This window comes from Lissotriton helveticus, chromosome 6, assembly GCF_964261635.1.
Source record: "Lissotriton helveticus chromosome 6, aLisHel1.1, whole genome shotgun sequence".
Lineage (NCBI taxonomy): Eukaryota > Metazoa > Chordata > Amphibia > Caudata > Salamandridae > Lissotriton > Lissotriton helveticus.
This window is the reverse complement of record NC_136067.1, coordinates 1,467,354,166-1,467,369,187: the sequence shown is the minus strand read 5'-3', so window position 1 is coordinate 1,467,369,187 and position 15,022 is coordinate 1,467,354,166. Positions and strand designations below refer to the sequence as shown.

At 44.3% G+C, this 15,022-nt stretch overlaps 1 protein-coding gene across 2 annotated transcripts in view; it reads left to right on the top strand.

Annotated features, from left to right (window-relative positions):
* Positions 1–15,022, top strand: part of FEZ2 (fasciculation and elongation protein zeta 2) — a 473,881-nt gene that overhangs the window by 327,207 nt on the left and 131,652 nt on the right. For both annotated transcript variants that reach the window (XM_078649276.1, XM_078649275.1), the window contains exon 4: positions 7,606–7,750. In XM_078649276.1, coding sequence (XP_078505402.1) covers positions 7,606–7,750 — 145 coding nt within the window. The remainder of the gene's footprint in view (positions 1–7,605; positions 7,751–15,022) is intronic.

Below are 15,022 nucleotides of genomic sequence, written 5' to 3'. Positions count from 1 at the left end.
TGAAAAACAGTGTAACCAGTTTCAATAAGATTATGGGAAGCAAAACTAAACTAGCATTGGCAAAGCCAGTAGGTCTGAATTGGTGGTCAGCTGTTTAGTTTTGTCTGTGTGAATTGGTTTGGCATGTTTTTTGTAAAACCTTATTTGTGTGGGAGCTGCCATACCCTCACCATTATAACAAACATTGGCAAAAGCAAAAATTGTTATTGGTCTCAAAAAGCACACACTGCCACAGTAGTTACTGGCACTGAACAAAACTACTTTGTGCGCAGATATGCTCCATGTGAAACAGCAGATTGCTGTCACAGTGAAGCGAGCCGAGAGAGAGAGAGAGAGAGAGAGAGAGAGAGAGACAGACAGAATTTTAATGAACACAAAAGGTCTCGGTCAAAGCCAGACCAAATTAGGGGCTCAATTATTAATGAAAGTCTCAGAAGTACACCCATGGTATATGTCCTTGCATGAAGTGCAGCTATACAGCTTTCGTGAAGTCCCAAGAATTTACAGTAAGACCAGAAACAGTACTCCTAGAAAATATTTGTGAATTGCATTTTAGCATGAGCAAATATGCATGTGGCGATTTGCTCATGCAAAACTCTGAGTGTTTGCAAGTTCACTTTCCCTCCAACCACTTTTTTCCCAACTCTGGAAGAAGGTTTAAGTCTGCCATTGTCAGGAGTACATTTCCAACATTTTTCAAGAATTGCAGAAAACCCTTAAAACATGAAAGTTAGTAGGTTTGTACAGACTCAAAAAGGCTTTCTAACCCTGGACCTATTGCTTACCACTACCTTCAGCATGTAGATCTGTGGAAACGTGGCAACATAAGGGGATTGCAAGTATTGAAACACTACTATGGTATGAAACCGGGCATAATCAGAAAGGCTATATCAGAGCTGTTATATAATGAGTTTGCTGCCATAATTTGTCGCTATTCTACATGGCAGTAGAGGGACAAGTGGATTTTGTTACAGGACAAGTAGGTTTATGAAGCAAGTTGCCCCATGGACAAGTAGATATTTTATTAAATTCCACACCTCTGGGTAGGTACCTGATGGCAGGCTATGAAATGTCCCATCTTTGTCAGATAATCAATGACCACTAGGATCGTTGTACAACCTTGATCCAATGGCAGCTCCACGATGAAGTCCAGTGAGATATTTTCCCTCGGGCAGGAAGGGGTATGGAGAGGTTGTAGCAAACCCTGCGGGCGACGGTGATCCGATTTCTCTGTTGCACAAACCTCGCATGAAGACACCCACTCCTTGACATCCACCCTTAGAGAGGGCAACCAGCACTGTCGGTTGATGCGTTCCACAGTTTTCTCCACCCCTAAGTGTCCGGCACTAGGAGAATCATGACCCCATCTGAACACCTGTTTCCTCAACGGGATCGTAGGGACCAACAAATGACGGTTGTTCATCGGGAATCCGTCCTTGATTTGCCATTCCCTTTGCCTCTGGAGCCAGGTCTTCTAAGTGAATGTGCTAACTCCTTTCAGTATTCCTTTAAAGAAGGCGTCGGGTTGTATCACACATAGCACCCTGGCAGGGTCTATGATGGCATTATCCTCAGTGGTGACAGGATCCCCGGTAGAGGACTGACGAGTGAGAGCGTGAGCTTTCTTAATCTTCGCCCCTGGCCGAAAGGTAATGATGAAATGAAACCCTGAAAAGAAAAGCATCCACCGAAGCTGACGTGGTGTAAGATGTCTCGCAGCGGTCATGAACTGCAGGTTCCTATGATCAGTATAGACCGTAACCACATATCTGGCACCCATTAAACAATGTCTCCACTCGATGAGGGCATCCTTAATGGCCAAAAGTTCCTTTTCCGCAATGTGGTAGTTGCGTTCAGCGTCATTCAGCTTCCTCGACATATAGGCCACCGGATGCAGTTGTCCCGTGTCTTTGGGACAGTATAGCATCCAGCGCTACTTCAGAGGCATCTGCTTCCACCACATAGGGCTTTTCCGGATCTGGGTGAGACAATACAGGGGCTGACACAAAGGCTGCTTTCAAGACTAGGAATGCTTCATGGGTCACAGGATTCCATACAAATGTCTGTGATTTTCTCAATAGTTGAGGTATTGGAGCAACTAACTTGGAAAATGGGTTGATAAACCGCCTGTAGAAATTGGCGAAGCCAATGAAACACTGTACATCTCTCACGTTCAGTGGGGGGGGGGGGGGGCAATCCCGAACAGCCATGATCTTGCGTTCCGCCATCTCTTGGCCGGATGGACTAAGCATGACCCCAAAGAATTCCACTGTAGTCACATGAAAGTCACATTTGCTCATTTTGCAGAACAAATGGTGTAGAATTTGAAGTACGAATTCCACATGTTTGGTATGCATCTCTTCGGTCTCGGAATAAATGAGAATGTCGTCTATATATACTACCACATAGTATCTCCCGCAGCACATCATTGAGAAAGTATTGGAACGCCGCAGGGGCATTGCAGAGCCCGAACGGCATCACCAAATACTCAAACAGATCATATCGGGTCTCGAAAGCTGTCTTCCATTCGTTGCCATTCCTCATGCGAACCAGGTGGTAGATCCCTTTTAAGTCCAGCTTAGTATAGATGTTTGCCTTCTTGACCTGCTCAAGCAACACATTGATCAGCGGCAAGGGGTATCGGTTTTTAACAGTTATTGCATTCAGGGCTATAAAATCCACACATGCTCTCAATTCGCCATTGGCCTTTGGTATGAAAAAAAGTGGGGAGGCAGCCGGAGATTTGGAGGGGCGAATAAAACCTAACTCCAGGAGCTTGTCTAAATAGGATCTAAGATGGAGATTCTCTCGTTCCGTCAAGGCGTAAAGGCGTCCACTTGGCACTACTGCACCAGGATCAAGGTCTATTTGGCAGTCATACTGCCTATGGGGAGGAAGCTCTTCAGCCTGTACTTCGTTGAATACCTCCTCATATTTCTGGTATACAGTGGGCAACTGTACCTCCTTCTTTGCCGCTGTGGCAATACACTTTCCACAAGCTAACGCTGAAGCTGGGCGTTCAGGAATCCCGTAACAATTTTCCAGCAATAAGGAGAGTTCCTTATGACTGTTCTTGTACCCCAGTTGATTTCTGGATTCTGTCTTTGCAGCCATGGTAACCCCAATATGATCCCATATTGAGGGGCATGGATAATGTTGAACTTGATTTTTTCCCTGTGGGTGTTCCGTATAACACTTCGACTTCATCGGTATTGTATCCAATGGGACCTGTGACCAGTTTCCTCCCATCGACTGCGTAGACTTCTTCGGGTGTGTCTTTAGGTACAAGACAGACACCGATGCTTTTAGCTTCACCCAGATCCATAAACATGCCAGTGGCTCCTGAATCCACCATGGCATGCATGGGTATCTATTCAGCCTGTATCAACATCATAACATCTATGAACAAATGGCTGGTCCCAGCCGAATCCTTGTTCAACAAAGAAGGGATATAAACATGACTCCAAGGAACCCCTTCGCCATTCTTAGAGTCATCTAGTTTTCAGAGACTTTGTCTAGGGCAGGGGTCGTCATTCTGTTAGTACGAAACCGACTCATCTTGGGCTTTACCGGACATTCCCAAACAAAATGTCCTTTTTTGCCGCAATATAAGCAGAGTCCTTGCTTGCGGCGGAGATCTTTTTCAGCACTGGTTAAGCTGCCCTAATGGTTCCTATTTCCATAGGTTCAAAGCCTGATGCATGGCTGGAGTCTGAGGACTTTTAATGCCCATAAGAAGGAATGTGTCTCTCCTTTCTTTTATGGTCGCCTGTACGCTCGCACAACCTGTGGTCCAAGCGTAATACCAAATTGATCAGATCTTAGCAGGTTGCCGGCTGGGGGTCGATCTGAGCAATGATGTCCTTTAGATCATCATGTAATCCTTGATGAAAAAGGGCAGCTTGTTTGGCCTCAGGCGACTTGGTTTCTGTGACAAGCCGCCTAAAGGAATTAAAATAGGTTAGCAGGTCCTGGTTGCCCTGACTAAGTTCCAACAATTCCCTATCTGCAGCGTAAGATTCAGCTCTTCTGTCAAATACCTTTATGAACTCGGCACGAAAGGCTTCCCAATCATGTATGAGGGTATCGTCTCGGTGTACCAGCGGTACTGCCCATTGCGCTGCATCTCCTGCCAGGTATGAGATAAGAAAAGCTACTCTAGCCTGGTTAGTGGGAAAGGAACTCTGTTTACACAAAAAGTGCAACATGACCTGCGAGAGAAACACCTGTACGGTGCTGGAATCCCCAGAAAACAGCTCGTGTGTACCCAGGGTATAGAAACCGGCATTTCAACAACCACTGTATTAGACGGGGTTGCAGCCGAAGTCCCTGCGCTAAAGGGATTCCTCTGAATTCCATCTAATCTGGATCTTAAATCCACTGCTTCCTGCCTAGACGCAGCTATGTCTACCTTTACTTTGGCTAGTGCTGCTAGCACGTCATCAAGAGTAGCCATTCTCAACACCACCCGACCGGGAGGACACAATTTAGTGGGTCAGAAATTCTGTTAGTCTATGCGGTCCTCAGGATCGGGGTGATGCTCAGAGGGGTCCACCTCTTGACCTAACCAAGCCTAGATTGCTGTAATAGCATAGCATAGGTCAGTGGAAGGATCAAGCGAGGGAAGGTAAGGAAAGGAACAGCAGGGAGGGAGATCGAATTGATAAACAAGAAGTCATGTAGCCTTGCTCTCTAGTATACCAAACTAAATTACTAAGACAGGTTCTATTCTATACCTGTAAAGGAATAAAGAACAACAATGAGATAAGATAATTATTTTCTTATATAACGTGTCTTCTGGGTGGCAATGTCATGGACTATATCCGGCAAAAGAAAGCACAATGCAAACGAATGAACCCTGTAAACATGCAATGTTATCATAGGTACCGGAATTACATGGATGCTGAGACATACCCTTCATTGGATCCTAACAGCTTTAAAACAAGCCAGGTTGCACCTCATGCAACGCTGTTGTGTAGAGGTAGAATAGCCCACATGATATGCCAGCGTGATGCAGTTTTAGAAGAACTACTGTGGTGATGGATTTTGGGAAATTATGTAGGGTTACGTCACCCATAAGAACCATCCCAAATATGAGAGCAAGACAGTACATCTATTGAGCCTTCCTGGCCGACAATACCGGGCGAGTTCAGCTACGGTCACTCAACCGTCCTCTGCACGAGCGGAATCCTCACAGCTCACCAACAGAGGGCAGTACTCGGCCGACAATGCCGAGCGGTAATGAGATTAACACCAAAATTGTCCTCCGCATGAGCTGCGATCTGCAAGCTCTCCAACGGAGGACACACAGGGTCACAACGGCCGAAAATGCCATTCGATATCCTCCTGTGGGATTGTACTCCCACCAGGGATTTGGCTTGAGGCAAAAGAAACCGTACTCCGCACAAGCTGCAAGGCGCAGGCTCACCAACGGAGGACAGGCGCAGGCTCACCAACGGAGGACAATCAGGAACTAACGTCCGAAAATGCCGTTCGAAAGGGATCAGGCGGATTTCTCCTTCGCATGAATCGCAAGAAAGCACTCATCAACAAAGGAGTAACTGCCAATAGGTCGGGACAGGACCACGAAGAACTGGGGCAAAAGCACTCCTGTTCCTTTGGAACCCAACTTGGTACAAAGAATTTCCTACATGGTTTCCGGGTACGGGCGTCCTAGCGAGGAAGTTCTACGGCGTTGTGCGTGCTGCGCAAAGCATGATGGGAGATGTAGTTCATCATGGAGGGACATGGTTGCTCTGCGATAATAATGCTGTTGGTTGTTCGTTACGTTGTGCTCGGTCCGGTGCATGTAACAGGATCAAACAAATAGACAACACCCTTCCAAAAACACACTTTACTTGGTGTAGCATGCTGCAAATGTAGGTAAGCACTTAAATTCTCTCCATACAGGTATCAAACACTATATAAATGCTGGAGTACAATACAATAGAGAGTGCCATCACTCGCAGTAAAGATAGCCAATGGTTGAAGTGGGCTGAGCCATTGCCGCATTCAGTATGTTGTAGTAGGCGGAAGACAATTGTGAATGACACAGCAACAGATCACTAGAGAAAAGGGCTAACTGAAGGCCCCTTTAAGTCAGTATATTATACATGTGATCTTAGTAAAATTAAAGGTCTTGCCTCAGCCAGACTTAAAAAGTGATCCTACGTGACCTAGGGGTAGTTTGTCCTTGTTGCGTCCCCTTTTAAAACCTGTAGGCAGGTTTTCTGCGAGGATATGCTAAAATAGGCTGAAGAGACCCATTCTAGCCCACTCTTTCAATATGCTTTTCAATGGGAGATACACAACATGGCTGCTCTTACTAATGACAAAGCAGTTTGGGTAGGAAGAGCAGTGCTGTTCCATTGTTTATTTTCGTACTTGTTAACAGATTTCAACAGCTTTAACAGAAGCAACTTGTGTGGCACTGTATTGACTTGGGAGCGCTCCTAAAGCTTTGATTACTCAAACCAGCAAACCTTAATAAGATTCTGGAATTCTATGTGAGAGTGGCTAGAACAGCATTGAAGAAGCACATGAACCACTTCAGGGATGTGTTTTGGCCCACCTCCTATTAACCGTCTACCTTTATGATTTAGAGTTGTAGGTCCCAAGGTTGATATTTTACACCTAAACCGAACTAGATCCGAGATGGTGCTCTATTAAGCAGATGACCTGTTATATGAAACCAGAAAAATGTAAAATTGCAGAATGTCCTTCATGCCTTGGAGAAATATTTAGTACAGAAACGTTTAACCATCAGTTTGATTAGAACTCAAACCGTGTTATTTAGCACCCCCACTTGAGAGAGAAAATATTACTTGGGTCATAACCAACAAGCATAATGTTATCGATTTTGAAAGTAAATGGCAATAAATGGAAGAATAGTATCCACAAAAAGTTAACTCAAGCCTTAGTTCCGGCCCTTTTGTTTTTTATGTTATACTGTGAATGTTTAGCCAAACAACATTTTCAATACCTCTCCACAGCTATGGTGCATTAGGAGCACATGCGTTTTTGTAAATACTTCACCCCTGAGCTGCACCCCAGCTATACAAAATTCTGTAGAATTAATATGGTAGTTACTGGCCACTTTGTAAACTATAAAAGCACTTAACCACTCATTGGATAATGTCATCAGTGAGTTCATCAATGATGTCATAAATGATGACATAGAACATGTCATGAGTTATGTCATATGTGAGGTCATAAGCAGTGCATGGTGAGGGCACAAGTTATAGTTAGGGCTGCTACCTGTAGCTGATGCATTTCTGTGTTTTTTTTACTTTAAAATATTCCCCAATCCTTTCGGGCTCATGGTGCAAGTAATCCTTTACTTTCAGGTAGAAAAATGTAAACGTCTGAAGCAGGTAACAAGCATATTGGTATGGACTTGCTTGCCGGGCAGGGAATGAGTACTCCACACTCACCACAGTTAAAGAAATACTATTCAGAGTGTACTGATGCACCTCACTCCCTCCAACACCTGGAGGACAAGTGTTCAGTTTGTTGCCCCAAAGAGGGAACTACAGATCAGACACGTTGTTGCACCACCTGTATGATAAACTTGTAAATTGGCTCATACACTTTGCTTTCTTGCAGGTGATTGAAGAAATTGAGGAAATGATGCAGGAATCCCCTGACCCAGAAGAAGATGAAACACCAACTCAAACAGATCGACTCTCTATTCTCTCTCAGGAAGTCCACACGTTGAAGCGAACCAGTGCAAGCAACAGCTATGAAGAAAGTAAGATTTAGATTTGGAACATATAAATTTGCATTTTTTTCTTGAACTTACAATCAATGTCCCATCTAAATCCTAATAAGAGGTTTTCGTCATTTGCTGTTAGTATATTAAAGTAGATTTATGGAGTTTATTAAAATTTTAGTTTGCACGCTGTGCGCGTGTATCCCACAACACATGTCAGAGGGTGGCCTTTAGCATTTGTAGGCTTGTAGGCAGTTAGGAAGACTAGATGGGGCATAGGGTTGATAGGAAGAGATTTCCATAGTTGTCCTCAGAGCACAGATGAAGAGCCTGGACTCTGGTGCTTTTTTCAGAAGGCGGATCATAGTAAAGTAGGTTGTTTCAGATTTGATGAGCACAGTTGGAAGAAAAGCAATGTGGATTCTAGAAAGAGTGCAATATGTGGTTAATGCTATGGGCCTTGAAATGGATTTGTTCAGAAGTTGCACTCCAATATAAGGCCATAACAGGCAGAAATGTGCGCCTTCTCACCAAGAGGCACAGAGCAGCACTTAAGACTTGTAAGTTGTCCTTGAAGACGAGTGAGAAACAGGTGGAGGTTTTTCCATAGTTTGACATGAATGAGGAAACAGGTTGGACAATATTGTCTTGATCATGAAGGCAGTGTAAGGAGGGATATTTCTTAGTATAAAAAACATCAAGTATGAACCACTGAGGTGACGTTTTGCATCAGGAAGCCCTCCACCAGCAATGCATTGCTCCTGATCTAGTCGGCTGATTTTGGGTAGCGACTGAGGATACAAGGTTGTGGCCAGAGGCAACATTAATTCCTTCAGTACATTTCAGACCTGGGGAGGTTTATTTGACCCATTTATTTGTCAATTATTGGCTACAGCTTGCAGATTCAGTGTGTGAGAGAACGGGAGCCAAGTACAAACAAAAATCTGGTTAGCAAAGTGTTCGGTTGTAGGTAATGTTTGAAGAGCAGAGGGGGAATAATGGACCCAGAAGAAGTCCGCAAACCACTGGTCTGACGCTGTAGATGGAAAGGGGTCGAAAAATTGGTTGTGAATGGGCTGATGGGAAATAGGACAGCAACATCAGTACCAGGCTGCTGCCGGCTCAAGAGGTGCTCATGATTAACTGTGGCGAAAGCTGTTAGTAGTTCGAATAGAACTAATATGCTAACTTTAGGCTCATCGTAGATCATCCTAGAGAGGTGCGAGAGACAGTTGACTACGTGGATGAGGATTCCATGTGAGTAGTTGTGGGCTTGCTCTTGATAAATGTTCAGTGAACTTGGGCCAAACTTGAGTTTGCAGCTTGGTCTGGAGTTTGTTGGTTCGGTAGCATCAAGAATAGTAGGAATGGTTATCTTCTAGTGGGCGGCCTACGACTGAGACTTTGGAGTGGAAAACATATCAAATTCCCACACAAAAGTTAAGTTATAAGGTAGTGAGGGTAATGTGACAGAACCCACTTTTGACTTGCAATAGTTAATTGTTTTGTATTTTTTACAGTAAAGTTCTCTTTGTAAAGTCAGCAATTAGCTTCAGGGTAAATTTTCTTCTCCAAGCTATTTCCAGTTTGCAGCTTCTTATGCTCTACTGGCATAGTCGGGAGATTAACTAATGGACATATTTAACTTTTGAATAGAAACAATTAATTTTTCGAGATGGCAAGAATATCAGTGGCTCAAGTAAGCCTAGAGGTAAGCCAGTTGAGCACTAAAGGTGGTACCCTCAATTGCACCACAACTTGTCACACCTTTACAGGGTGTGCGGTTGCAGATATTGCTGTGCCCTTTTTTCCCTGTGGCTTAAATGGGTTTTGTGTCTGCAATTAGTCCAAAGGTGCAGTGAGGGTAAAAAAAGTTCTGAACAATAGTCTGAGAAGCTCTTTGTGAGTACCAGAATAGCCTGTAATGCTCAATTGAAAGATAAGGTCCAGTGTAACACCATGATTATAAGAGCACTTCAATTCTGGTTAAATGCAACACCTGTAAGTCGAAAGGAGAGAGACCATTTCTAGGCATTAGATGGTCTAGACCATGATAGTCCGCTATTGGTTCAGCAATGGTTGGACCAGTGTCTGGGCAATGACAAAAGATACACTTTTTGAAGAAAGCTGGGTCAAAGAGTAAGCACAGGGTTACCAGGAATGGGGGGAGTGGGTGTAAATCCATGATGTATTAGCTTTTAATTAATCCCTACAGAGGAGTTTGACACACTCCTCTCGCCATGGCATGGTTTTGGGAGAGCTCTGAAGCCCATGAATCAGCTCTGAATTCTGGTATAGGTGTTGCAAGTACATTTGAGATAATCTTCATTGATCCATTGATCAACAGGAAGGAATGTAAGTGGCTAATCTGGGTTTAGCCCTTAGCAGAACGCAAAGACCACCCCGAGCACTGTGCTGTATGATGACCCCTAACCATTGACAATGGCAATTTGTTGTTTTCTTTCTTTGCTGCTGATTACTTGGACTTGAAAATCCATTTGAGGAATATTGCTAACGTTAAGCCAATGTCCTTCAGTAGAAATAACCATGTTGCAGGACAGGATGTAGGAGCTCAACAATAGTTTACTACTGTACCTACTCTCTATGGTTGTGTGATAGGACTCCATATTGCTGCTGGTCGTATTTTGCCATATGAAGCTTATTGCCAAAGGATAATGAAGCTCTCCGTGTCTTTGTGTTTTTCTTAAGTCTGATATGGCCAAGTTTAACCTCTTGCGTTAGCCCTGATACCACTAATCTTCAAGGCAAAATAAGTAACTAACACAAAATCCAAGCAACTTTTTTATTGACCACGGAAACCAAGTGAATCCCTGTGTTAAACTTCTAGTTCAAGTGAATTTTGTTAGCCTCATTTCCTCCTAAAGTTTTATCTGTGAAGACATCTGCATTTAATTACCTAAGTTGTCCCCAAGGTTGCATCTGCCTTTGTATGCATCCTTGATCTCTACTACATATCAAGTGCACATTCCATATGTTCACTGCCGTGCACTTGTTATTAGATGCACTCGACACATACAGGGACTATGTGCCTGATTATATAAATTATGCGGTTTACAGTGTGGGTCTGAACTCATGCATGCACTGAGACCAGTACCTTTGTGAAAAGCGAAATAGTCTGCCTTTTACTGCAGCTTGGATACCTAGCTACAGTTTCAAGTGGGGAGAGGCAGCTACCCTGCAGGCAGGGAAAGTGACTGACTGCACCTGCAAGTGGGGGAGTGGCTATTCGGTGGTCCCTGGACCCTGTTGTCCCTCTTTCAAGAAGCACTTGCGTGGGGGCATTATCTCTGCGCCACATCGTATGTGGCACTTAGTATGCCTCTTAACAGCTTTGTTACCCTCTACCTACTCTGTCACGTTGCAGGGGCAGTCTTTAGCATGGGGCTATGTCTAAGGGCAAATTAGAACGGTGATGGATTAAACCCAGATCTTTTGACTGGGTGTGAGTGTTTGATTGGTTCAGATGCTCTGTCCATCACCACCCCCTTTTGTACCGCTAAGAGAAAATTAGGGCACACCTCCTCAGGATGGGCCGACAGAAAATGTGTGCCTGCATAATCCGTATTACAGAAGAATCCGCACAATCACTTCTAATACCATACACCCTTGAGATGCAAAAGTGGGTGCAAACACTTTTGTGCCCTTGTGGCACTTTGTTTATTACAGCCTAAGGGATTGTATAATGTCTTTGAGACATTGTACTATTGAACACGCCTTAACTTAATGCAGAATTTTCCCAAGTTAGTGCATCAACTGTTGACCTCACAGCTCTGAAGTACGTTTACAAGCTCTGCTGTCCACAGCTGTTACAATAGACTCGGAGAATTCTCGATGTAATTGTCCACACTTTAGACAGTCCCAGCACACACATTCACTACTCGTGCCCAGGCATGCAGTTACTATGACGTCTTTTAAATTCACAGCATAAAAACTGACCTTGCCGGATATTCCTCAAATGCACATCCTTTAGTGTGTATTTTAATATTAAGACAAAGAATACTATGAAAGCATATCTTGTGCTTTTATATATATCTCCAATCCCAACTGTTTGGAACCTAGTTTCCGCTTGTTGTGGAATTTGAATCTTCTTCCACAGTTTGAAATAGTGTGTGGCAAGACACACAACAAATGTCTTCCATATATCCTTTAATCCACTTCCTTACTTTACATGCTCTACACCAGAGTTCTTCTTTCTATTGTTTTTACTAGTGAGACATGGAAGTGGTTCTGTTTCTCTTTTATTAGGTTTCACCTAGGCAGCGCTTGTGCTGTCTCTTTGAGACATGCTCTATTCAGGTATGAACATGAACCTCTGCCCAATTTTCGCCCCTCTTTTCAATGGGCTCATGTTACTGTCCTTTCTAAATAGTTGCTTTTGATTCATGAATAGGCTTAGTAATCCCTCCTTAGTACTGCTTCTCCTCCTTTTGAAACCTCCCATAAGGACTGGCCCTCTTACTATGTTGTTACTCAGTATGTTTTATTTACTGTCTGTGAGCACTATTTTTTTAATGACTTACTCCTGGCTGCTGTTGCAGGCATGACAACATACTGTCTCGCACCAGCGTATTTTTTTTTTTTTAACTAGCGCTGCTTCAAGGCCGCGTGCCTTAACAAATGTCTGTTTTGTTTTTTAAGTGCTGCGACGTCGCATTTTTACTTTAAATATATATATTTTTAAAGCGCCACACCGCTGCAGACTTAACATGGTAGCTGTGTGCCTGTCTTTGGTGCTGCGCTTCTTGCATAAATCAACTTTTAAAAATCCTTTTTTTTCCCTTTTCAAAAGAGGCAAAATGCAGAGCTATAACAATGGCGTCTGTGCGCCTATTGTCAGCAGTTCCACGGCTTCTAACATTTTTGGCCGCTTTCTCTATATAGTCAAGTTGACGCTGTTCTCTTACCGATATCCCTAGAGCCCCTGCAGACATGATGTAAAGCGTCAGCAGCTTTGTTTACTTGCTAACTAAACATGTTTCACAACACAAATGCGGCAGGCAGCTGAGCCTCTCGCAACCCATACCCCCATACCCCATTCCCCCTACCCAGGTCTGGCAAGGTACTAATGGGCCGATAACCCAGCTGCGGTAGATTGGTTGTCTCCGTCACCAGGATTCAGACCATAATGTCTAATCCAACTACCCCATATTTTCTTGAACTTTCTGGGGCAGCCTCTAATTTTGTATATCACGCTCTCTGCTGCCATGTATACATCCATACCCCCTTTTCATTCTTGTAAGTTAGGGGTTTCTTGTGCACCCCAGCGATGAGCGATATCACGCATGGCCACCACCAGGCCCATTGCGCTGAAGAGAAGATGGGGTCGGGGGACATCTACATCGCCTGGGATCTCTAACACGGCAAATCTATGGTCCACTGGGAGGGAGATTCCCTGTATTGCGTTCAACTTGGCTATTATTGTCTGCCAATAAATCCCTATTTGTGGACACTCCCAGAGCATATGGATAACATTTCCTGTGGCAGTCCGACAGCGCAGGCACTGAGACGGCTCAGCGTGTCACACTTTGTGTAGTTTGTCTCTGTCATAGTAGGCCCGGTGGATAATTTTAAATTGAATGAGGCCAAGCCTGGCTTTGATTGCGACCTCCCTTAGGTGCATCTGGGCTGCCTCCCAGTCTATATCCTCCATTTCCCTCCGCTCTCCCTCCCATGCCCCCTAAGTTTAACCAAGGTGCAGGGCATTTTGGTGTTTATTGTTTTATACGTGATCAAAACTGCCTTAGTTCTTCCTAGAGTAATCTCCCTTCCAGTGGTGCCAACTCAGGGAGATCGGAAGCCTCTATTCCTTCTGCACTTCAAGCATGGCGCACCTGGTCGTATTTCAAAAATTTGGAGGTATGGAGTTGGACTTCTGCCTGAAGGGCCGGGATGGGTTTAAGGTTGCCATTGGCCATGATATCTCCCACCATAGGGATACCAAGCAGGTCCCAGGCCTCAAATCCCTGGAGATTATTCAGTTCTTTTAACCAATTTCCATTCCACAGAGGGGTGGACCTAGATATTTTGTGTGCCCAGCCCAGTGTCTTTTTATTTCTGTTCCACACCTCTATAGTGACACTAGTTGCCGGTAGCAGTCTGTGGGTCCCTTTCCCGCCGTATAAATAGTGTGTGAATGATTTATGGGTAAGCGTTTCCCTTTCCAGTCTATAAGTGGGGTGTGTGTATCCAGTCGTTTCTAGGGGTAAGGTGGGTTGTCCAATAGTAAGCCTCAAGTCTGGGACCACGAGTCCCCCGTTGTAGGGGTTACACTGTAGAGACTTTAATGCAATTCTGGGGTGATCCTTCAACCAAAGAAGTGTGCTAAGTTCAGAATAAACTTCCCTGAATATTGATCGAGGAAGGGGGTGGTATGTGTTTTGCTGCACATATAGAAATTGAGGTAATGAGATCATTTTGTACATTGCTACACTGCCCATTATGGTAAGTGGCAATTCTCTCCATCTATCCGCATCTTGCTTAAAGTTTGAGAGGACCCGATGTATATTACAGTTACAACATGTTACAGGGTTGGGGGTGAGAAAAATCCCAAGATATTTAAATCCCTCTCTAGCTATACGTAGGTCTACGGGTATCTGTGGGCAATCCATATCTTGCATTGGGCTGTATAGTATGGATTTATGGTAGTTAATATTATATCCTGAGAACCGACCATATTCCTCAAGGATCAAGAGCACAGTAGGGATTGTGGTAGCTATGTTCGTAATGAACAGAAGGATATCATCTGCATATAGCGATTTCTTTCTTCTGCCCGATCGTCTGATGTAGTCTGGAAACCTGTTATTTGCGGGTGTAGTCTGATTACGCATGCTAGGGGTTCTATCACCAGTGCGAATAGCAGTGGTGACAAGGGGTATCCCTGTCCAGTCCCACTGGAGATTGGGAACGCCGGTGAAAGACTACTGTTGACACTTACTTTTGCCCTTGAGTCCGTATATAAAAGTGCCACCCATTTCCTAAACTTCGGGCCGATGCCCAATTTAGCACGGACTGGATAAAGGTTGTTACGACTTTCAGTGGCCGCGTGGCTAAAATTGTCGTGAGGATTTTAACCTCCATATTCAGGAGGAAGATTGGGCGGTATGATTCACATGTGTCCCTGGGTTTGCCCTTTTTATGGATTGCCACAATTGTGGCGGTATGAAGATCGACTGAGCGAATCCCCTCTGTGTACGCATCCCTATATAGGGCCAAGAGGTGAGGGCCGAGGAGGTCTCTGGTTTTTGTCCATTCGGTTCAGGAGTTTTACCAGATCGTAACCTACTTTTTGCA